The following is a 23724-nucleotide window of genomic DNA, read 5'->3' as shown; positions in this document are numbered from 1 at the left end:
CTGTTGTTAGGACCCCAGTATTTAAATATTACTTATTTTATTTTAACTGCATATAATATTGTCTTATATTTATATATATATTTTTTTTTTACTTGATAAATATATATTTATATATATATATATGTGATCTTTTCTATTTGTCATGTTATTAAGAATTTAAATTTACAGGTCCAGATTAAAAAATTAACATATAAAATTGTGCTGTCACAGTACTTCAGTTTTGACATTTTCATAAATTGACGACAGCTCGAACTATTGTTTTTATTTTATTGTTTTTATTTTTATCCCGGCACAAATTTAGTGTAGCTCACATTGTACATAATAATAAAAATAATTATTAAAAAAAGAATACAAATCTTAATTAGCCTAAAATCATGTGTACATTCATGATAGAAAATTGACTTGTAAAGTGATTCAGTTAATGAACAAGGTGAGGGGACAAATTTATTAAAAGTCTCTGCTCTTATATAATATATATATATATATAAATAAATATATAAATAGCACATTGTAAATATTTAAAAATTGCTTAGTTAATAGTTCGAATGCCTCGATTAAGACTGGGTTATATTTATCATAAAATCGATGGCATTTTTTTTTTGTGCATTTAATTGGAGAAGAAAAGTGTGGTGCATTTTAGTTGTGACAAAGATTTAAGAAAAAAACCAACAAATTTTACATCACAAACAGATAGTGATGATGCCTATTGTAAATTGTACCATAAGTTCAAAAATTGTTCTATATTTTGTCTGGTTAAAAACAAAAAATCGCTTAATTTAATGTTTACGTTTTATACAGAATCAATAGTTGAGGCTAAGCTTCGCTTCATTTGTGTTGTGGAAAGAGGTACTCTATTGATGGGCAGTATCTTATTCAATAAATGGAGGTATTACTAAGTATTATATAATTAATTTATGTAGGTTAGATTGATTATTAAAAATCCTGCTTGCATAGTTTTATCCTCCACACCAAATGAAAGTTTTAGATTAAAATCTAATCAATATTTATTAATGATTATATTTTATGGAGAGGCATTTTTTAAATTATTTATTTTGTACATTTTTTTTAAATTTTTTGGAATGTGACTTATGGTAATGATTACAAAAGAAAATGAAAGATTATTTGTTCTACATGCCATGATCTCAGTGACTTTCTCATAATACATTTGTAATTCAATTAAAATTTGTTAATGCTAAAACTCAATTATACAAAAAAAATGTACATAAATAGTTATAAAATGAAATATTCATGGCATTATTTATTAATTATTAAAACTCCCCATATTTAACATTCTTAGAAAACAATTTTTATGGTCAATTGTCATTAACTGTATGCCTCTCTTCAGGTAGTGGATTTTACAGTTGCCAAGGCTCCACATTACCAAAAGCAAACGGTTGTTTGCCTCTTAAAAAATGCTGTTTGAACACATTTTTACTTTTTATATATATAAATATATTGAGTGTACAATGTAAATGTACTTATGTAGAGGACAACATTGTTATAAATATAGTCAGTTCAAATTGGTAAATTTTTATTTGTCCGGATTAATAAACAATAGAACATTTTGCTACAAGTTCTTTTTTAGAAATTCACATAGTCATATTCCCTGTTCAATGTAAGGTTAAGAGTCAATTTACAATGATCGGCATCCCATTCTGCTGTACATGACTCTGTGTCTACTGGATGTGGTAGTGGCATGCTAAGTCGGTATCTCGGTGATCGAATATCCAAATGTTCTTTTGTTAAGTGGCAGTCCACATCATCCTTCACTTCTCCTTCCAAGTTCATCGTTATCGTCATACATTCACAACTTGCAGTTGCTGGTGTTTTTGCAGACAACTAAAAACAAAATTGTGCATTTCATTTTTATATATGTCATTGGTAGTGTTACAGTTGTGTTGATTCGTAAATTATTATGTATGGTTCTTTTCTTATTTAGATAATTATTAAGCCAGTTTTTGGAAATAAGTCATGTTTTATGGCTTACCTGTAAAAATACATCTTCGGAGCCTACCATTTGTTTAAATTTTATATCACATTCAGGTTTGATTCGAGGATCTGTAACTGCATCATCTGAGTAAGGCACTTCAGGTACCTCGGATAAATCCCAGATACTCAGAGGATCACCTTTTTCTTCTTGCTCATCACCACCTCCTTTCTTTGAATTTCCTTTTATTTTAATCTTGACCTTCTTACCAATATCTCCTGGCCCTAAAGTAAAAAAGTAACAATAAAATGAAAGATGTACCCTGGTATATTGCTTGTTTTAAGTAAGGTAAAAGTTTTATATTTGACACACAAAAATTACCAAGTTTAGAAATGCCTGATTTTGGCAAATCATCATCGCTTGAACTATCATTGTCAGCATCAGGATACTTCAACAGATCCACTAAACCGCGCATATCGCTTGCAGATAGTAAGCCATCCATTTTGAGGTTTTATTGATTTTTGATTCTTTCCTCTATCAAGAATCACAAGTTGTTTAACTTGGATACCAGCAAGCCAATAATCTATTGATTAAACTTTAATCTTGACAACTTAGCATTAAAAGAAGTTTTTTTTTTGTGAAAGAACTTAAATGCTCGTTGTATTCCGTAATATGGTAAATCACATTAACACATGTTTGGTTTGTTGTAATATTTAACATTTAAACAATAATAAATAATTTATTAATCATAAACAGCAGATTTAATACCACACCCCCTTTGCCAAATTTTAAAACAGCTAAAATGAATGAAGTAATTGGAAATACTTCAAATTATTTAGCATTAGCAAATCTGTATGTTAATTTGGATTTTATTTTCTAAGTTGATTTGCCAAAAAAAGTTCTGTTGATGATCAGATGTGTTAGTTAATTTACCATTTATGTCTTGATGAGCCTAAATTCACCATACAGGACACTTGAAGGACAAGGAATTAACTGAAATTTGTTGTCATGTTCTATTAATAATTTATTATGTTAATGCTAAAAAGAGAGAGCAAAATATTTCGGCTAAAATAGTGCAATAATGTCTTAGTTGAGTACATAATACTCGCTGGTGTTTAGTGACCATTAGCCAATGATTATTTGGAGATCGTAAGACGCGGTCTGGTGTGACGTAGGTTTTAGGAAAACATTTTCCTTATCGTGCCAACATTTCAATCTTTATTGAGATCATATTCAAGGCCTGGGATTTATAAACATTGTTTAAATGTTACAAATACATGTAGGACGTGGAAAAAAAATGAAATCACACAATGCTAGAAATTTTAAATTCAATCAAAGTATTTATACTCACTCAAAGTGTTTGTTTTCTGTGTAAGACACAATGTTATTTTTTTCACATCCTACATATTGAATGAATTCTTGCAGCATGAACTCAAAATTTTGAGTCATGCTGAAGTCTGCCTTGATTTTCTATATTATTTTATAATATTTGCAATGTTAAGTTCACGGTGAGATAGAAAACAGTTATTTTGTGGTAGTTGAATATTAAGATAATTATTCAGCTACCATGGAATTCCTGGTTTCTTTTTATCTAAATATTCGTCATTAGAAAAACATTTTTTAATATACTAATAAATAAAAAAATCAGGTTACACATAATTGTTTTGGTACAAGAAGTCTTCAGTTTTATTAATTAATTTATTGTCAATATTTTAATACAACTGAATATGAAATTTGTCATATCCAATGGCAAATTATTATAATCCAACTGTGACAGCATATCTAAAAAAGACCATTTACTAATTTCCTGTGTAAATTGTCTAAATTATGCTAAATAAGGATTCAAACCATTATTTGATAGGGGTTTACAATTTTCCTTTTATAAAAGAAATTATATTAAATCTACAGTAAGATAAATGGAGGTTGTTATATACAGAGATAAGTATAAATATAAACTATATATGACTAAAACTATATTTAATTTCTTAATTCTTCTTCTTTAATTTCTTTAATTAATTAAAAACCTTAATTAATTGTAATACTATATTTAATGTTTGTATTAGTATGTATTGTACTTTCACAACTAAAAAATTCACTAATTCTCCAATATGAGAATTCTCCAGTTTTAATAATTAATTATTATATGCACTAAATAATTGTAACATCCACCCGTCCGGTCTTTATGCTATAAATATTATAGAAAAAAAGACAAAACTTAAGGATATATACGTGTATGTAGGATATGTATGTGTACGATGTATTTTTTCATCGAGTAATAAAATTTAAGGGTAGATAGATGTCGAAAAATAACCTCCTTCAGCTGGTTACCAGGAAATTCGACAGCATGGAAGAAACCGGGGAGAATATTTCGAAAAAGTAGGATTTCTTTTTATCAATAATATTTTTTATTTTATTTTATAAACTGATCATTTTAAGTTTTTGAGAGTTATGGGTAAAACGGATGCTTTTCACTAGCACCAACAATAAATTCCCTGACATCTCAACTTTGGCTCTCCATATCTTTACCAAAATAACCATTTCCTTTTGATTAGTGGAACTTTAGATTTGTAATTATTAGCGGCCCTTATTATGTCTTTAATCAGTAAGGGTTGGCTTCTAGTTAATACTTTTAGGCTAAATAATGTGTCACTTCGTAATTTGACAACAAGCAATCTTTTGCGAGGGTCAGTCACCAAAATACGAAATAAAACATTTTATGTAAACACAATTTATTTTTATTATTTGTTTCCAGTGAGTTGAAAAGGCGATTGAAAGCTGAACAGAAGGCCAAAGAGAAAGCGGAGAAAGAGAAGAACCAACCAAAGCTGCAACAGAAGCAGTCTGAACAAAAAAAGAAAGAAGAGGAAGTCAGCCCTAATGTAATTTATGATTTTCCCTTTTCAATCCAAAATGTACACTCATTGTACACTATTCTCTTTTTTTCTCGAAACATTCGAGACAATGTTCTAGTCCTAGGGTTAATGTTGGGACTGAGTCCTTCTAAAATAATTCACATAACAATAAGTGTACTCTTGTGTGCTGTGACTTTTAGAATATCCAGTAGGGCTGAGGAACGCCTTGAATATTCCGGCAATGTTTTCGTAAACATTTCCTTTCTGGAATTGTTGGTCGACAAGCTTTCACAACTCATTAAAGATTTATTTATTTTTTTATTTTTATTATTAACACTTTTTATTTTCATGAATATAGTTGTATGATTATTTACAAAACATAGTACAGGCATGGATTGCCAGAAGGCTGCAGTGCCTGGGGAGCAAAAACCCCGCTTCCTAGTATCCTTATCATCATACTATACCATACCATACAGGCATGGATTACAATCCGTCTGCCGACTCATTGCAATATTAAAATTGTCTAATTGATGGAGAGATGTCCATGCCCTTTTAAGTGTCCTAGCCGCGGAGAGAATAGACCAGGCAGGGGACTTAGTGCCTGAACACGTACTTTACACAACACTATCTTACAAAATGATGGGTTATATTCAAATAAAACAACTTAATTCTCAATACCCTCCATTTATATAGTTTCTCTTTTGCAATACTTTGCTAATCCGTATGGATGTTTATTTTCAACCTTTTATTTTTACAATTTTTTCACTTATAAGGTAGAAATCAATTGAGACACAAACATGAAGAAATCTAACTTTTAAATGACATCATCCTTAGTTCCTTAATATTAGTTGCTGTTCCTTTTCCAAGTTTGGACCTTAATAATCTCTGTCTTTGAGGTTTTTAAAGCACACATTCAAATATGTGGTATTCCCTTAATACACCACCTGTGGCCTGGTCAACTGCAGCTATAGTAAACTCAATTCTGAAACAATGTAGGTTCTTTGCTTTCTGCGTACTCAGTAGGTGTTCATGAGTTGTAAATTTGTTTCTTCTTTAATGCTTCCGAAGAACTGTTTTGTATGACTTCCATCCTGTGAACTGTTACATATTCTGCTGCCAAGGCTACAAATGATCATTGAACTTCCCATCATTCTAGGCAAAGGCAAATGTAAGACAGCTTGTTTTGCACATTGATCAGATTCCTCGTTCTCCTTAATTCCGACATGGGTCTGGGACTAACTACTACTACCTGGGACCAACTAAGACATCTTATTAATTCGACTTTTGTATGGTGGTTGCATTGTATTTGCATTTGGGCTAATGCCACATTACTGTCCTTGCTAATTATTAAACTTTTTTCTAGTAATATTGTAGCTCCTGATATTAAATTCAATGTTCACTCCAGAGCCTTGCATGCCTCAGTTTTCATTGTGTATACCATTATTTTGCTCTACTGACTTTCCTTTATATCCCAACACCATCATTACAACCTGTGCAGATGACATCAATGTTCGGTCTTCTAACTCGAATCTTATCCAAGCAACCTCCAACATTCAAGAATACTGCAAGTTTACCAAAGACTGTTTCAAAAATGGATGACAGGACTGAAACCCAGTGTATGTTTACATCCTTTACATTTTCATTTGCGTTCCATTTACATCATTTACAGTCCTCCAGTGTATATCAAGAAGAAAGACTTCCACACAGAAGAAATCAGAAACTTATGATTATACCTAGACAGCAGACAGTGGAATCCTCACACAAGAATTAAGATACAACAACTTAACCAAGAAGACATTTTGGATTGAAATTTGTTTTGAACTCAATTAACATCCATTTGGACAAACGGAGTCCATCCAGTAGCTACTGCTTTCCAATTAAATCAATCTTTCCAATTGAAAGACCTCATGCTAATTGTCAAAGCTCGTCACTATGTTACTATCCACAATGACCTGAAAATATAACTTTTTCAACGAACCATCAACAGATCCTGCTTCTAAAAATTTCAAACCATATTTTCGATCCATCATTATCCTCCAGTTTAAGCCCTTTCTATACTTTCCCATCCTGAGAATCGGCCTTAAACGATGATGGCCTCAAGGCCTCCTTGCCCTTTAATTTTTAATATTGAGTGCCATCGTTGGCTGGTTTCTCTTAGCCTGTGTTACATACTTTTAAATCATTTCAATTTCACAAGATTATTTTTACAAATATTTTTTCAAAGTACGTGATTTTTGTTTAAATTAATAATACACACAATTAATAGTTTTTTGAGGTTTTTATTTTATTAAAGGAAGTTATATAATTAATATATTTTTTTATTGGTAATCAACAGGAATACTTCAAACTGAGATCAGCAATAGTACAGGAATTGAAAGACAAAAATTTAAATCCCTACCCACACAAGTTCCATGTCTCCACCTCTTTAGAGGATTTTATTAGCGATTACTCTGATTTAAAAGATGGTGAAGTATTAACCCAAAGAGAAGTTAGCGTTGCAGGTAGGCTTCTCTGTCATTTTCAAATAATGTATTTTTATATTTTTTCTTGCTTGTTTTCTTAGGTCGAGTACATGCTATCAGGGAATCTGGTGCTAAATTAATTTTTTATGATCTTCGAGGTGAGGGCCTCAAGCTGCAAGTGATGGCAAATGCAAATACTTACTCCTCAGAGGAACAGTTTTTTGTCGATACCGACAAAATTCGACGAGGTGATATAATAGGGTGTGTGGGAAACCCAGGGAAAACAAAAAAAGGAGAGCTTTCACTAATGCCCAAAACATTAACGTTGTTATCCCCGTGCTTACACATGCTTCCCCATTTACATTTTGGTCTTAAAGACAAGGTTAGATGTTTTGGTTTTGTTTGTAAATATGATGTTTAATTAAATGGTCTCATTAGGAAACTAGATTTCGTCAAAGGTATTTAGATCTTATTCTGAACGATAAAGTTCGACAAAAGTTTATTGTTCGATCAAAGATCATATCATACATTCGCAAGTTTTTCGATTCTATGGGCTTTTTGGAGGTAGAAACTCCAATGATGAACATGATTGCTGGAGGGGCAACTGCAAAACCATTTATTACACATCACAATGAGTTAAACATGGATTTATTTATGAGGATTGCACCCGAGTTGTACCATAAGGTATATGTTTCTATATAATAATATTTAAATTAGTTTTATTTACATTATTTATTTATTATTTAGATGCTAGTTGTCGGAGGTATCGATAGGGTGTATGAAATAGGACGACAATTCAGGAATGAAGGCATTGATTTAACTCATAATCCAGAATTCACAACTTGTGAATTTTATATGGCTTATGCTGACTATAATGATGTAATGAAAATCACTGAAGACCTTATATCAGGTATATTTGTTTCTAGTATCACCTATTTCAATTAAATTCAATTTTAAGTAATCACCAATCGTATTCTTTTTTAGGTATGGTTAAAAGCATTCATGGCTCGTATAAAATTCAATATCATCCGGATGGAGATGAAGGAGAAAGCTATGAAATTGATTTCACTCCTCCGTTCAGAAAGCTCTGTATGTTCCCCGCTCTAGAAGAAGAGTTAAAGGTTAAACTACCTGCCCCTGACAAGCTTTCAACGCCTGAAGCTGTGGAGTCTTTAAAGAAACTCTGTATTCAATTTGGTGTTGAATGTCCTCCTCCTCAAACTGCTGCCAGGCTTCTTGACAAGGTTGAAATAGTAGATTAACTCTTAGTTTTAATTAACATTTTGATGACATTTCCTCTTGAAGTCCGCGAGGTGATAAACTGTAGATTAGGCATTTTTAACCATTTTGGTGTGCTTATCCTCGCTGGTTTCTCATAAAATTTTATTTCAAGTGATTACATCATATATCATTTGATTTCTGTCCTTATTTGAGTGATTGGTCAAGCATATAAGCAGGGTAAAGTCAACACAAATTCACAATTGAAGATAAGGAGAAACTAAAACAGTCAGGATTGGTAGACAAAAATGATCAGAAATTACCCAACTGGATTAGGCTGGGGACACAATGTTCAAACGGGCTGTGTTGTGACGTGTTGAGACGGGACGTGTAAGGATGTGACATTTGTCAGATGCCTTCAGATGCTCCACCTAATGGGTTGAGACACGATGAGATACAAAGTGTCCAGATTTTTGTTGGAGACTGACACAAGGTCCCTTCTGACACAACCCACAACCTCCTCCATGTGTAATCTTTCCCGTGTGCTGATCACTTTCAAAAACTTCTATCTTTCAATTTTTCCATGTAGAGTTTCAAATTGCTCTCTGGTCATCCTAAAGTACATATAACAATTATTTTTGTCTTTATAAAGAAGATTTATTAAACAATGATACTCGCCAAAGGTCTCTCTATTTTGAATTATTTTGTATATTCAAATTTGTCTTTACATTATAGCTGCAGAGTGTTATTTCATTTCTTAAGGTTATGGTGCACTACTACTTAATTATTTCATTCTTTTTATGTAACGTCTTGGTTGAGATGAAAAAGTTAATGTCACAAGCGGGATTAGAACCCATGACCTTCGGCTCAATACACCGCTGCTCTATCCACTTGAGCTGTCGTGTTTAATTGAAATCTAGCCATTAATTATTTCAACTATAACTTAATAAAATAAATTATAACTATAACTTAATTTACAGTTCTAAAATAATTAAAAATTTAATTAATTATGTTCGCGACCTATTTGATTCAGGGGTGAATATTGGGAGACAAGGCATCTAAGACATTTGCCTTTCTCCGTCCGAATGCAACAGAGCAATATGTCTATGTCCTGCAAACTCATCCCGTCACAACCCAGCCAAGTACATGTCAAGCAGTCACACTTTGGCAATTTACTGTGACTATCTCTACCTTGATTTAGAGCATAACTCATTTCATGTTAATTTACGTGATTTAATTATTAAATGATATTTTAGTTGGTCGGTGAATACCTGGAGGAAAAATGCATTCATCCAACATTTATTTTGGAACATCCACAAATCATGTCCCCTTTGGCCAAATGGCATCGTAACACACCAGGCCTTACTGAAAGGTTCGAGTTGTTTGTTATGAAGAAAGAAATCTGCAATGCTTATACGGAACTTAACGATCCTCAAGTTCAGAGAGATCGATTTAACCAACAAGCTAAAGTAGTTATTGCAATTATTGAGTTTTAAATGCAAAATCTTTATACATCGCTTCTTCAGGATAAAGCAGCTGGAGATGATGAGGCACAGGCTGTTGACGAAAATTTCTGTACTGCCCTCGAGTATGGCCTCCCTCCAACTGGTGGTTGGGGCCTGGGAATCGATAGACTTACAATGTTCCTTACAGACTCAAATAACATCAAGGTTTGTTTTTAGTTTCAAAATTCTCAATTATGAGTAAAACGATAATTTCTTTTTCAGGAAGTATTATTCTTCCCTGCGATGAAACCAGATGATCCAAATAAAACCAAGGAGGAAACCAAGCTACAAGAAGAGTCATAAAGTTTTTCTCATTCATCTCATTTTTGGTTATCTTAATGTACATTTTGTACTTTTCTTTACTTAAAAAAAAGAGGATAAAGTGCACTAATTTTTGTTTGTCTAACCCTGCGAAACTATTCACTCTGACCATTGATGCGAAAACTGAAAACTCCAACAAAAGGTGATGCTTTATGTTTGGTTGAGTACTTTTTTAAACTTTTCAAACCACTTTTTGGCAGTGAGCTTCTTGTCATCTTCAGCAGTGGGTCAGTACCTAAATTAGCTTTGCCACAATAAACATTCAAAATTATGATTTGGTAGTCTACTATTATCTTGATCTTCTCTGGTTGATATCCTGAACGTGTAACTCATGACAGACCTAACACTGAAGAGGTTGGTGATAGCGAGAGCTGAAATGTGTCTGGCATACCAAGGACAGGCAGACTAAAATGATTAGAAATGAACAAACTGCAAATTAAAATTCTAGTTGATAATAAATACAGATCTAGAATCAGAAAATCAGATCTAAATCAAAACTTTCCGATTTCTCTATACTTAATAATACTCAATTTTAATAAGTTTCACTTTTCTCAATTCATGTGTAAAATGTTAAGAAAATTATTATTAGACTCCCCCTTTGAAATAATTTTCTTGCATTGTATTATTCTTTTAACTACTAATGTAAATTTAATAACACATTATAGCACTGGACTGTGTGTCAATTAAAAAAAAAATATATATATATAATTATTTAAAAAATGTACGTACGTAAATTACAATTTACACCTACAAATTTGGTTACAATAATTTTAATCATTATTGTAATTCATAGCATAACATGATAAATTTAAACATGAAGAAGCCACCTCACACTGCACATCTCTACTTGCCTGTGGTTCGTGCACTCGCAATACTTGAAGAATTACATATTTCTTGACAACAGACACCCCCATCACTCTTGACATGTTGAGGAATGGAAACTGTCACTTGCCACTCATTGAAGACGTAAAGAACAAAAGTATGTTTTTTATTGGAGGAATTGGGATGGACTTCGGTTAAAGCACCCATGGGTCAAGAGGGTAATGAGCGAGCTGATAAGCATGCCAAGGAGGCTGGCATGCTCCATCATCCTACCGTTCAGGTATAACTAAGTGCCTTTGTCATTCCTTGGACAACACTTAACCTATGTATGTTGCACAATGGAATTGTTATTGGCAAAATTGCAAAAAAGGACACTATAATGAGACTTTCCTTTCCTGCCGTTGGAACACAGCAGCAATTCAGTTTTAAACAGTTAAAAAAGTAGATCCTCAGTGGTCATGGTAGACGCAATCGCTTCAGCATAATAGACAGCCCATGTCTATGCTCACGGCACTCCCAAACTGTTGAAGTATAGATCTGCACTGACCCCTGTTGGACTAAGGGCTTTACTGGCTTGGACAGTGATACTACAAGTCAAATGGTGTCCTGGGCAACTTTAAGTTCACATTGTAGACCAGTACATCCAGACATTTCCTTGTCATAATGTGGCACAGGGACTATGAGTGTATTAGTCACCTGAGACAACCTCTTTATCTTTCATAGACCTTTATGGATGGGGGTTCGATTCCCTATTTTTCTGTGTGAAAAAATTACATGTAAAAAATGAAATAATTAATTATACAGCCAAAAGTAATACACAAAAACACATTAACAAACGTTTTATTTTCATTATAAAATACATACCTTTAAGTTTTACATGGCATGAAACTTTAAAGACATTTTATCAATACAAATAAATGATGACAAATAAAATGATCATTTTTGTTTTTAATCTAGTAAGTGTTATTATTTTAAAGAATTTAACAATAATGTCTATAAAAAGAAATCAACCTTCTGGGCAAACCTCACCTGACTAGAAATAAAATATTTCCTTAGAACATCTGATACCTTTGGAGGTGTATTGAGAAGTGATTAGCGTTAAGTACTGCCCTCCCATCAGAAATAACAAGCGTTTTTAAACAACAAAAAAAGAAAAAATTTCTAAATATGAACAAAAATTTGGAAATTATCTTTTGACTTTAAGCATAATTGCTGACTTTCAATTCTGTGCACTTGAAGCTAAAATTCTGGTACTTCTTCAACGTATTCCTCAACAGAGTTATAATGCTCTCCTAAGCTATACATTTTTCTATGATAAGTCAGGATTAAATTATGCTCTCCATTTTTATTATAATGCTCTCCTATTATAATCGATGGACCCTCGGACTGAATGACTTCAATACAGCACTGTAAAGCCTCAGAAAGAGCTCTTAACTGTAAAAATCAAAAGCGAAAATAAGAACAAAAATGTAATTGATGAATGACAAATTCGACTTACTTCAATATGTCCGCCCCAGACTTCAGTTTCCATAACTTGATCGCAATAATCATAAAACTGGCTTTCAGTGAACATTTCACCAGTATCGGGATGCGAGAGAAATGGAAGGTACTCTTTGTAGTTTTGTCGTAGTATAGTGCTTGTCTTCTTCCTCAGATGTTCAACACCAAGATTCGCACCTCTATGTGTTTTTAATTGATGATCCACAGCACAATAAAGGCTGGAACAGGAAAAGTAACTAAATTAGAATAACATTTAATGTAGAAAATAATTCAGTCAATGCACATTTAGATCAATTATGACAGCCTGTTAAAGTACTGTAAGGTAAATTCTAATGTTAGCTTTGAGAATATTAGTGGTAAAAATTCCACAACTTCAGACAAGGGATAGAAGTGCTTGGTTTAATTGAGCAAGAATCTGCATCTATCACTTTAAACAAAATTGAGCTAACATGTTAGTTTTTAAAAAAGTCTAGGTTTTGTTTGAGAACAATGAGACTAAGAGAGGATCTGGATAAGAATAGAGGAGAATTGTCCTGACAAGTGGAGGTGTAATGGCCATTCCATCCCAAATAAGGCCCCATACAATTTCCAAAATCCAGAAACTATTGCTCCCAAATTGACAATTACTTCCCACCACCTGACTTAAAAGTTGCAATTGTAAGAATTCAGGAAGACAAACTCAATTAGCTGGGCTGCTAAAAATGGGCATAACTTGAACTTCATACATAATGAAGTAAATGTTCCATACCAGTTTCCATCAGAGGGAATTTCATGTATCTGCAATCCCCTTTCTTTAAGTATTTTCTTTATCGTTTCAGTTTCAACATTCCTCCCTCCATACAAAGCCTCGGCTTCCTGTTCGATTATTCTCAACTCTCGCTCTTTGCTTTGAGTCATTTTCTTGTCCCTTCGTTTTTGGGCTTTCGATATCCTGTGTTGCTTCAGACCAGGAACTTCATCGAGACCATCCTCCTGGTTCGGCGGTTCGGTGGTTAGATTGGTTAACTTTTCAGTTACTGTTGAAACCTGATAAGAAGAAAGTATGAGAATTTTACTTTAAAAAGTAAGTATAAATTGAAAGATAGTTAAAAGAAACTTGCATTTGCCACTTCTTCAACAGGATTTGGCCCATTTGTCATCTGGGACAATTCTTCATTATGCTTTTTGTCTAAATCGTTTTCCAGCTTCAATATTTCGTCTTGTACTTCTTTCTTCTTCTTTTTATCACCTTTGACTGCTGTTTTCTTAAGTGCTTGAATTTTACCTGTTCAGTGAGAAACAAAATCAATAAATACAGTTTTTAAAGTATTATCCTCGAGAGTTTGCTACTCTGGAAACCTACTCTGAAGATCTTTTTTTTCTTTTCTATGTCTTTGAATTACTTCTTCCATATCCATTATTATGAAATTCGTTATATGAATTAAAATAGTGGGAAGGGAAAAATGGCAAGAATATCTAGCATAATTTCCTTATAACGGACGGAGACATTTTAGGCGAAAGCGAGCTGAAACTTTTCTTGGGTGTGTTTAAAAAAGAAAATTATGTTCTGTACAAAATTAAATTAGAATTCAAGACAACTCAACCACATAAAAGAACTGTATCGGTACAAATAACAAACAACGAAAACTACAAATTGGAAAAAACACTTATGAGGTTAAAATGCATGTGACACCGAACTCTCGTTCTCACATATTGATAATTCTTCATTGGATAAGTTCTACAATGTTCGCCGTTCAATCAATTAAAAAATAAACATAAAAGTATCAATAAACAAATTTCGTTATAGCACATTTATTTTTACTCAAAATAACCAGAAAGATTTGCAATGTAAGGAAGGGGGGATACGCGTCCAAATTCAAAAAGGTATAAAAATAAAATTTATATCTTAGACAAAGCTCTGTAGTAATGCCATTAAAACTTTAATGACTCGCATTAACAATTATAAAAAAGGAAAAAGCCAACTTTTTATCTTTTGTGACCAATAGAGTAAAAGATAATCAAGATTGCTTGGATGTTCTAAAAAAACAGGGCAAACACAAAATAGAATTAAAGTATAGATACCAAGTTAATATATAAGAACACACAAAAATAAGTTTAAAATATATTATCACTAGGACAATTTTGAAATGGAATTTAAACCGTTTATCAATGAAAAAATCAATGACAATGAAGTTGGCTTGCCTCTGAGCTCTGTTGATTAGAAAATGAAAAGAATGTTGAATGAATTGTTCCTACATAAGTCTACATTGAAAGTTTTAGGGTTTCTGGTGTTATGCGATGGAATGTTAAAGTTAATTAATTTGAAGAGTTCTGGACAGTTTATCTGATTATTTAATAATTTATGAAGAAATATAAATGGATGAAAAATGAGGGAATTTTTGTTGATCTATGCTGAACAGGTTCAAGAGAATGTTTTAGATACTGATAATGAAGTATCCACACTACAGAAGAGAATTCAATGATGAGTCTGACTAAAGAAATATATAACAATTTTGACACCTAAATATTCTGAAAATTTTTAACAAAATGAGTTACCAATTTGAGAATTTTTTCTTTAATTGTTATTTTTGAATGTTAGCTGTTGGAGAAACAAGATGCCGATGTCCTTACAAATGTCAACAGAGTTGAGGGAGATGTCATTGATTGTGTAAGCGTAGTTGCTATAATTATTGCATCTTGAAAGGCAGACATGGAAACGTTTTGAAGTATGAAAATTTAGATTATTATTTAAACTCCTTTTACGGATTATTACTTTAAACGGCTTTTACCACAAATGTGGTAATTGACCTCAGTGCCACCTGGCTGTCCGAGGAGGTGGCTGTTTTTCTGTTAATGATACCTAGACGTTTAATATTGTTGGCGTTTCAATAGCCACAGCCCCCCCCCCCTTGAAAGACAGTGGCACGTTGCTTAAGTTTTATACAAATTAAAGTCCTTGGTTTATTTTCACAAATACCATCTCCTGACCCATCTGGACCATCTTTATGGCTCTTCTTCTTTTAACAATACCAAGCATTTTAATCTTCTTGGTACAGTGTTTAATAGCCATACACTCCACTTGAAAGACAATGGCATATTGCCCAAGGCTTATAAAAATTAAAGCCCTTGGTTTATTTCCATAAATACTAGCTCTTGTCCAATATTTGGTTTTGGAGCCATCTGTATGGCTCTTCTTCTTTTAACGATACCTTTAATATCCTTAGCACAGTGTTCAATAGCTACAGACTTCATTTGAAAAACAATAGCATATTGCCTAAGGCTTGTATGAATTAAAGTCCTTATGGCTCTTCTTGTTTTAACGATACCTAGTTTAGTAATTTAGATATATCATTTTTGTTTCTTTTTATTCTTAAGAATAATTACTTGACTTAAGACAATATGTAATCCATAAGTTTGTTATATTTTTTAATAGTATTTATCTATCATCTTATTTTATCTTATCTTATTTTAATGTATGTATTTATCTTGTTTTGTATTTTCAAACTCTTTGCTATACATACTACATTTAAGGATTAAGTCAATCAATTTAATAGTGATTCTGATTTGTGTATGTTGCAGCAATTTATAGGGGTTTCGTCTCCAAATATTTTCAATTTAATAAATGAATTATTTTAGGTTTACAAGATAAAGGGTTAGTTTTACAAGATAAAAAGATTTGACTGTCTCTTTTAATAATATATTTGTATTTTGGTGAACAGCTATATTCAATAACGACACCAAAATTCAAAAATGAAACTAAACACAGCAGTTTACTGAAAACGAAAAAATGGGGGTTTTTCGACGAGTGTTGCATAGGTTGTTTGTAGGATGTTGTCTCTTTGAAAAATAATATAGTTTTAGTAAAGATTATGAATTTGTTTAGTTATTTGTTAGCCGTCTGTTATTAACACAAATTGTATTTTGACGTCTAGGGGTGGAACAGGGTCTATGACTCTATGTCATCAGTTACAACAGTGTCACCAGTCTTCCATCCCCACCCTTTGGATTATCTACAGTGTACGTCTTTAGTCTTTACTCTTTAGTTCCTTAGTTAATGTTTTAAGTAGGTTCTTTGTGCCGTCTGTTAAATAAACTCACCCTCGATTTACAATCTGTCCTGTCCGTTTATGTGAACGGAGACGTAAATAAGGGGCCGTTCGTGTTTGAAGAGCTGGCTCTCGTTAGTTATGGCTGCTGAAATTACCCCAGGTACTGGATCTTCCGGTGATAAATTCAATTCAACGAAGAAATTGGTTCTACTATCGAAATTAGAAGGCTCAATAGATGACATCAACCAGGCGGTTATCATACGTGGGCAGGAAGGTGTCATCAGCGTGTCTGATGACAGGTATGTCAACCACTTCAACAGGTCAAATGTATTCATGAACTGGATTTATTTAATTCAATTTTATAACTATTACCAGGACCGTTAGAGTATGGTTGAAAAGAGATACGGGCCAATATTGGCCTAGTATATGTCACTATATGTCAGCAGCAGCAAGTGCCTTGTACTATCAACATGAAACTCGTCAGCTATTCGTAGGTCTCGACAACGGCACTATTTCGGTAAGCTTGGTGTGATGTGATTATCATAGAGAATTAATAACTGATATAAGCTCAAATCTGCACATGCATGTACATATGCACACACATGTACAGAATTGAGTCTATCATTTCTCGCAGTCTATCGGCCATTTCAGTTTTTGAACTTTATATAAATTACCAGCAGGCCTCGAGAATCACCCACCCTAGGTGTGCCAGTCCGGGTCAAACTTCATTCTTATCCGTCCAGCCACTGAGATTGGGCTCTGGGTGCTGACACCAGCCAGGTCATTTCAGCACCTAATGCAATCAGTTCCTAAATCCAAACCCATTCACACTCGTACTCACTCTTAAATGCATTATTTCCTCTATTTACATACCATTCATTCAGTTAGGATGGTGGAGTACTCGACATTCCTCCATCATCCTTTACACCTATCTATTATATAACTAACCTAATTGAGGGGTTGATGTGGTACTCAATATTCCCTAATTGATCCTTCCCACACTACACAGCCATGCTAATAAATATTCGGGGACACAAAACTATCATTACTATATACAATAAAACAACTGTGTTTCCTCCAATAATTGGAATAGGGGACTCATATACTCGTCGTGCTCAAGCAATATTCTCATTTCATTTAGCATTCTTACACACCTTCTAAATAAAGAATTAATGTTTTATAAAATAAAGAGTTTAGCACTTAATTCGTTCATAGACATAGTACATACATTTGTTTATTGTCTGGATCGTTGTAAACCACAAATCTGTGAGTAGAACCATCCTTTACAAAAAGTGAATTGACATACTCACCCCACCTTTATTATTAACATAAATTTGTTTGTTGGTAAGAAAGTCATTGAATATTTCTGTCAGAAATCATCCTGGTATACCTATGATTCATGGGCATAAAATGTACATTTATTTCTCAGTTAATTTTTTTAAAAATGTTTATTTGTTTTCAATCGTCCTGATATATCTACGATTCAATGATGTAAAGTAATAAATTTGTTGTTCGGTTGGAAATTTATTAAAGTTTCTAGTAGTCTATGATCATTGCCAGGGGCACAACATATTTGTATTATGGGTTTGGCCTCATCAGTCACTGAGCGAGGACGGAGCTACCCTCCTAGCCGGTGAATTATTTTGGTTGTATCTTCTTTAGGCAAAGTCTGTCCAGCTTTCGCCTCACACTTACCTGATTTTTCACATTTGATTAAGTTTGTAAATAAGTAAAGAAAATATATTTATTTCCACGTTACATTAAAGTGAATTATTTCTCCAATTAACAAATTCGTTAACTTATACTGTCGGGGGCTGGGGCCTCACAACATCCTGGTTTGCCTATAGTTCATGGATATTACATGTAAAGTTATTGGCCAGAGTGAAATTTTTGTATTGTTTGTTTTTAATTACCCTGATATGTGTGTTCACACATATAAAAAATAATTTGTTGGCCGATTAAAAGTTTCTGAATGTTTCTAACTTTGTGAACATACTAGTATGCCTATGGTACATGGATAAAACACGCTAATTAGTGTGAATTGTTTCTATTGATTACCCTGATATGATTCACAAACAAAATAATTTGTTAAATTTATCATTTTTTTCTTGTTTCTAACTTTGAGATCATCCTGGTATGCCTTTGGTTCATCATCTGCAAGTAGCTTAACAATTGTAACTATGATCATCCTGGAAGATCTTGGTTCATGGATATAATACTTAATACTACTACATAATACTAAATTGTTGGTCGGTCTACAAGAGTTTGAAAAAAAAAGTGAGGTTGAGATGGGAAGTTAGTATCCGAGTGGATCGAAGTCACGATAGCTTAAGTGGTAGAGCAGCGGCGTATCTAGCGGTCGTGGGTTCGAATCCCGCTTGTAGCACTGACTTTTTTTATCTTGACCAATACCTTACTTAAAGATTAATTAATTGAAAAGAATTTGTTATACTGTTGATTTGTATATGGCCCTAAAAATTATTGTAATATGAAAAGTAATGAAATAGTCATGCCCATACTTTGAGATGCTGGTCAGTGATTATGACGTGTTCATAAGTATGATAACTCTAAGCAAGTTGTGGAGTCCCTAATGTTTAGAAATGTTCAGAAATAAAGTTTTAAAACTGTTTTCAACAAAAAACAAAATTCCTATCTTAAGAATCATATTGTAAGATTGCTAAATTTAGAAAGAGGGTTTACGCAATAAATTTGATAAAACACTGATGATGTAATCGAGTAGTTAAGCATTCTTACTAGTTTAAGTTATTAAACATCTGTAAATTACATCGGCTTTTCAGACTTTTTTAAACTGTAGTTTGGTCGTTTGTTATTATCGTGTTTTACATATAATTACTGTTTTGGTCTGTCAGAGTTCTCATGTCACTATATTCAGAGGTTGTTTGTGTTGGTGGATAACCCTGCTTATATCCCTGATTATAACCCTGCAGATCTCAAGAACTAAATCTCATAATTTATTTTTTATGCTGTTCTTTCTTTTTAAATTTAATAAATTTTTTAATAAATTTCTTTAATTTATTTTCTCAAAAGCATATTTATTCATTTATAATTTCAATCTGTTGTTGAAAACTGTGAAAAATGTGTATAATGAGTGTTTTTTTATATTTCAGGAATACACATTAGGAAATGATTATAATCGTTTAAATCATGTGAAAGACTATCTTGCACATCAAGGCAGAGTCACTAATATACATTTCGCTCTCAACTGTGAGTGGGTTCTTTCAATAGGAAGAGACAAACAGTTCAAACAATCTTGCTCAGAATCTGGTGTTAACCTCGGGACTTACACCACGACTGCATGGTGCACCGCTTTAGTGTATCCTTTAACCATTTCTTGTATTAATCAGTAACCAAAACTTTAAGTGAAAACATTGATTCTTAACATCAAACTTCAGTTTTGATTCTGCTTCAAATCATGCTTTTGTTGGAGACCATTCAGGTTTCATCACTATGCTATTTATCAACTTGTATGGGGTGAAGAAGGTAACAAAATTCCAAGGTCACTCTGGAAGTATAAGTTCTCTAGCATGGGATCCGTCTACACAGAGATTATTTTCTGGCAGCTATGACCAAAGTGTGATTGTCTGGGATATAGGAGGTCAACAGGGAATTGCCTATGAATTGCAAGGTCATAGGTAATAATCATACCAAACATATTTGAATAATTTCCAAAGTTTTTTAAAATAATCAACTGATATTGCAGAAACAAAGTTACAGCGCTTTGTTATGCCTTGGTGAAACGCGTATTAATATCTGCTGGTGAAGATACAGTTACTGTATTTTGGGACATGACTGCCCAACGAAGTGAGGTAATGTCTTTTAAGTCATTGTATTAATTGATTAGAACATTTAATAATTTATTTTGTGTTTTCAGGCACCGACTTGGTGTGAGTCTGGTACTTGTCAACTTTGTCGAAGGCCTTTCTTTTGGAATTTCAGGGATATGGCTGAAAAGCATGTTATTGGAATTAGGCAGCATCATTGCCGAGCCTGTGGGAGGGCTACGTGTGACGCATGCAGCTCACAAACAATGCCAATACCAAATCTTGGTTTTGAGTTTCCAGTCCGTGTATGCAGTCTCTGTTATTCAAACATGAAAGGGAAAGAGTAAGTATTTAAACTTTATTTAGGTAGTATTTTGTAATAATATAAGGATATAAATAGGGAGCCACAGTGATTTAAGTGTTGACATGATGGCGCTCATGACTGTAAGGTAAGGGTCCTGGGTTTGAATACAGTGGTCCTGCATTCGAACCCGACATCCTTAAAAATGGTCTTTTTTGTCCAAAAACATGCTCCCCAAAGGTTCATATAACATTGTAGTTCCCCTTCAAAATCCCTACAGCCATGAGGTACTTGAACAGTGATTTGTACCCCTTGCTGTACCTTTGCCCAGGTCTGACAACATATAAAAATATTGACTATAAACTTCAATTCAAAATGTGCTTAACCATTATTTTAGTTTCGCATAAACCTTCCAGCCGGAAAGCGACTATGTGCTATTCTTGTATGGCTTATGCTTAGTCTTGTCAATATGGCCTTCTCTTTTTGTCCTGTTCTCCGTGGACTGGGACCAACGTTTTTCGTAATCTACCACAATTTGACAGTGTTATTTCTATTTTTACGAACCAGCAGTTTTTTCACTTAGCTTTTGCATAATTGAAACTAGTGGTTTTAAATCTGCTGTGTGTACAGTTTGGTAAACATCATATATCCTTCCAGCAGCTTCTCTGGCTGCCCAATGTGCTTTTTCATTCCCGGCTATACCTATGTGGCTAGGAACCAACACCAACATAGATTTATTCCCCTCTGCATTGATCCCTTTCAAAACAAAGTCAATAAATAGTTTTTTCCATCCCCAAGATTTTAAACACTTCCTAATGTAATGCAAACCAGTATAAACTAATTACAGTATTAAGAATTCTTGAGATCTACAGGCTGATGAGCCTGTAACTTGGTTGTTTTAGATCATTTTGGTCTTCAGATGTGTTTCAGTCTCTAAAACTTGTTTGGTAGATTAAAACAACAAAGATAAGCACACCAAAATTATAGAAAACAATCAAGCCAATAAACTACTTTTTTTTTAATACCAGCACCTCAAGGACTCATGTAACTTCATATAGTTGAAATTCCCTCATAAAAAAGTGATAAATAAGAATGGGATATAAATAGAAAATTTCTTTAAATTATCTTGTGCTTATCGGATTCTCAATCTGAAATAGTCTCATAAATTTGTAAAATAGTTTATGTTCATGAAATTATATTGGAAAGCAAACCAAGTATGAGATCAATTAGATTAATTGATTATCATTCAAAGTTAAAATGTAAAAGTTTATAGACTAGAAGCATTAATAGCATAGTAACTATAATAACTAACAAAAAACATTTAGCATTTAGTATTAACAAAATTTAGTATTTTTCATGAAAAATTCTAAATAAACACTAAATAAACATATACCTATTTTATACTAATTTAATTGGCTTTTTCTCAGAAATCCATCAATGGCTACATTCCTAGAAGCTAAACATTCAATTTCTTGGATGGATTTGGATGAACAACAGAAACGTTTGTTGACCATTGGCCAAGATCGAGTGATGAAATTGTGGGACGTATCTCAACTGTTATAGTCAATATTGCAGCCTATGTCTTGAAAATTGCTTTTTTATGTTGTTATAAAATATTGACTAAAATATTGTTTAGTGAATTACTTTTTTAATATTTATTAAATATATTACATACATAAATGAAGTAATGTCAAAATATACACCATAAGTAATCAAATAAATACAATAACCTTCGTGGCCTCTTAATATTTATGAGATATGTAAGTGCAGGAACAATCATATGCTGCTGATATTTAGATCATATTTTCTTATATTGATGGTCAATTACAATTTCACAAAGTTTTTAGTGGGACCATGGAATCATGTTCTTCTCACATTAAATTTTTTCCGTATATATTAATTATAGCAATTTACAAAGAACAACCACGCTCTATACATTAATTTTTTGTGTCAAAAAAGCATTTTTTTTTAAACAACTTGTTTTATTTGTAATTAATTAAACTGTGCAATGAAATTTGGCATTAGAAAAAGTGGACACCACAAAACTGAATTCAAGAGAATGTTTTATAGACTTATATTTAACGTTATTGTAAGGTAAATAATAAATGTTATTTATTTGTTTGTGTAAATAGTCGAGACTTTTATTTATCATGTTAGTTATTAAAGTAAAATTATGTTGTGTTATAAAAGTTTAAATCAGTTACCACAAATGTTATTGAGTAATGAACATGCTGTTGAATCTGTTTCATAATTTTTAATGCTGGCTCTTAATGTACAATGATAACACATTGTGTCTAATCAAAAAAACAACTAATTCTGTTAAGAGGTAAATAATTGATTTTTATTTAATCAAATTTTATGTTTTGTAATTGTAATGTAAATAACATAAGTAAAAAATATAAATGTAATTGTCATTTGTTATATATATGTCCTTAATATATTCTTATACTTTTTTTAAAACAGTCTCACTGCGAGAAAATTCTCTTATCTCGTTTCCCCATTTTTAGTATGTGCTACATTACCATCTACAAACAAATATCTTTTGATTCATGAAGTATGTGTCACTATTACGATACAAAAATGGTTAGAAAAAATGAAATGGCCTTTTTTTGACTGTATAACATAATTTGGATATTGAATTTGATAAAAAGTATATGCTCCCAACAACTTAATACCTTTGTTTTATACCAAATGACAACTACTAGTTACTTTTTACCTTAATTGAATAATTTCATGACTGTTAACAAACATTATTTGTTATATAACTGATTTTGTTCCAACATCCAAGTAAAACAAAATTAATTTGATTTGAATATTTTATCTAGTTGATGTATTATGCTCTGTGATTGTAGCGGAGCCTTGAAACTTTTTCTCTTCCAGTTTTATTACTACTCGACACTTGCACTGCTGTCATGGGTCTTCCAAGACCCAAAGAATTTTTTTTCACTTTGTGGTCTATTTTTTAATCTACCCACCAATGTATTCTTCTATTAGGTCTTTCCTGAA

General features: G+C 32.6%; 4 protein-coding genes across 5 annotated transcripts; 2 read left to right on the top strand and 2 right to left on the bottom strand.

The window, feature by feature from the left end:
* Positions 1–80: 80 nt before the first annotated feature.
* On the bottom strand, positions 81–2657 carry LOC106665624 (protein PIH1D3). The gene is made up of 3 exons (XM_014392152.2): positions 2309–2657; positions 1988–2211; positions 81–1839 (listed from the first exon to the last, which is right to left on the bottom strand). The coding sequence occupies exons 1-3, from the start codon at positions 2427–2429 to the stop codon at positions 1582–1584; spliced, it is 603 nt and encodes a 200-aa protein (XP_014247638.1). The 5' UTR covers positions 2430–2657; the 3' UTR covers positions 81–1581.
* Positions 2658–4195: 1538 nt separating this feature from the next.
* Positions 4196–10556, top strand: LOC106665742 (lysine--tRNA ligase). 2 transcript variants are annotated; one of them, XM_014392424.2, is made up of 10 exons: positions 4196–4303; positions 4680–4806; positions 7115–7280; positions 7343–7623; positions 7680–7925; positions 7989–8151; positions 8226–8485; positions 9716–9928; positions 9986–10129; positions 10187–10556. In XM_014392424.2, the coding sequence occupies exons 1-10, from the start codon at positions 4224–4226 to the stop codon at positions 10265–10267; spliced, it is 1761 nt and encodes a 586-aa protein (XP_014247910.1). In that variant the 5' UTR covers positions 4196–4223; the 3' UTR covers positions 10268–10556. The 2 variants fall into 2 exon arrangements, with proteins under 2 accessions (XP_014247910.1, XP_014247909.1); XM_014392423.2 differs by having other exon boundaries at positions 4265–4611.
* Positions 10557–12040: 1484 nt separating this feature from the next.
* Positions 12041–14359, bottom strand: LOC106665761 (OTU domain-containing protein 6B). Its single transcript, XM_014392457.2, has 5 exons — positions 13950–14359; positions 13708–13871; positions 13356–13633; positions 12606–12825; positions 12041–12541 (listed from the first exon to the last, which is right to left on the bottom strand). The coding sequence occupies exons 1-5, from the start codon at positions 14002–14004 to the stop codon at positions 12347–12349; spliced, it is 912 nt and encodes a 303-aa protein (XP_014247943.1). The 5' UTR covers positions 14005–14359; the 3' UTR covers positions 12041–12346.
* Positions 14360–16542: 2183 nt separating this feature from the next.
* Positions 16543–22466, top strand: LOC106665750 (WD repeat and FYVE domain-containing protein 2). The gene is made up of 7 exons (XM_014392440.2): positions 16543–16934; positions 17011–17152; positions 19764–19969; positions 20049–20288; positions 20357–20462; positions 20528–20760; positions 22146–22466. Exons 1-7 carry the CDS (start codon positions 16774–16776, stop codon positions 22279–22281), a joined length of 1224 nt encoding a protein of 407 aa, XP_014247926.1. The 5' UTR covers positions 16543–16773; the 3' UTR covers positions 22282–22466.
* The last annotated feature ends 1258 nt before the right edge of the window (positions 22467–23724 follow it).

This window comes from Cimex lectularius, unplaced genomic scaffold (assembly GCF_000648675.2).
Source record: "Cimex lectularius strain Harlan isolate CLEC.00 unplaced genomic scaffold, Clec_2.1 scaffold104, whole genome shotgun sequence".
In the NCBI taxonomy this organism is placed as follows: Eukaryota; Metazoa; Arthropoda; class Insecta; order Hemiptera; family Cimicidae; genus Cimex; species Cimex lectularius.
This window is presented reverse-complemented; position numbering and strand designations above follow the sequence as displayed.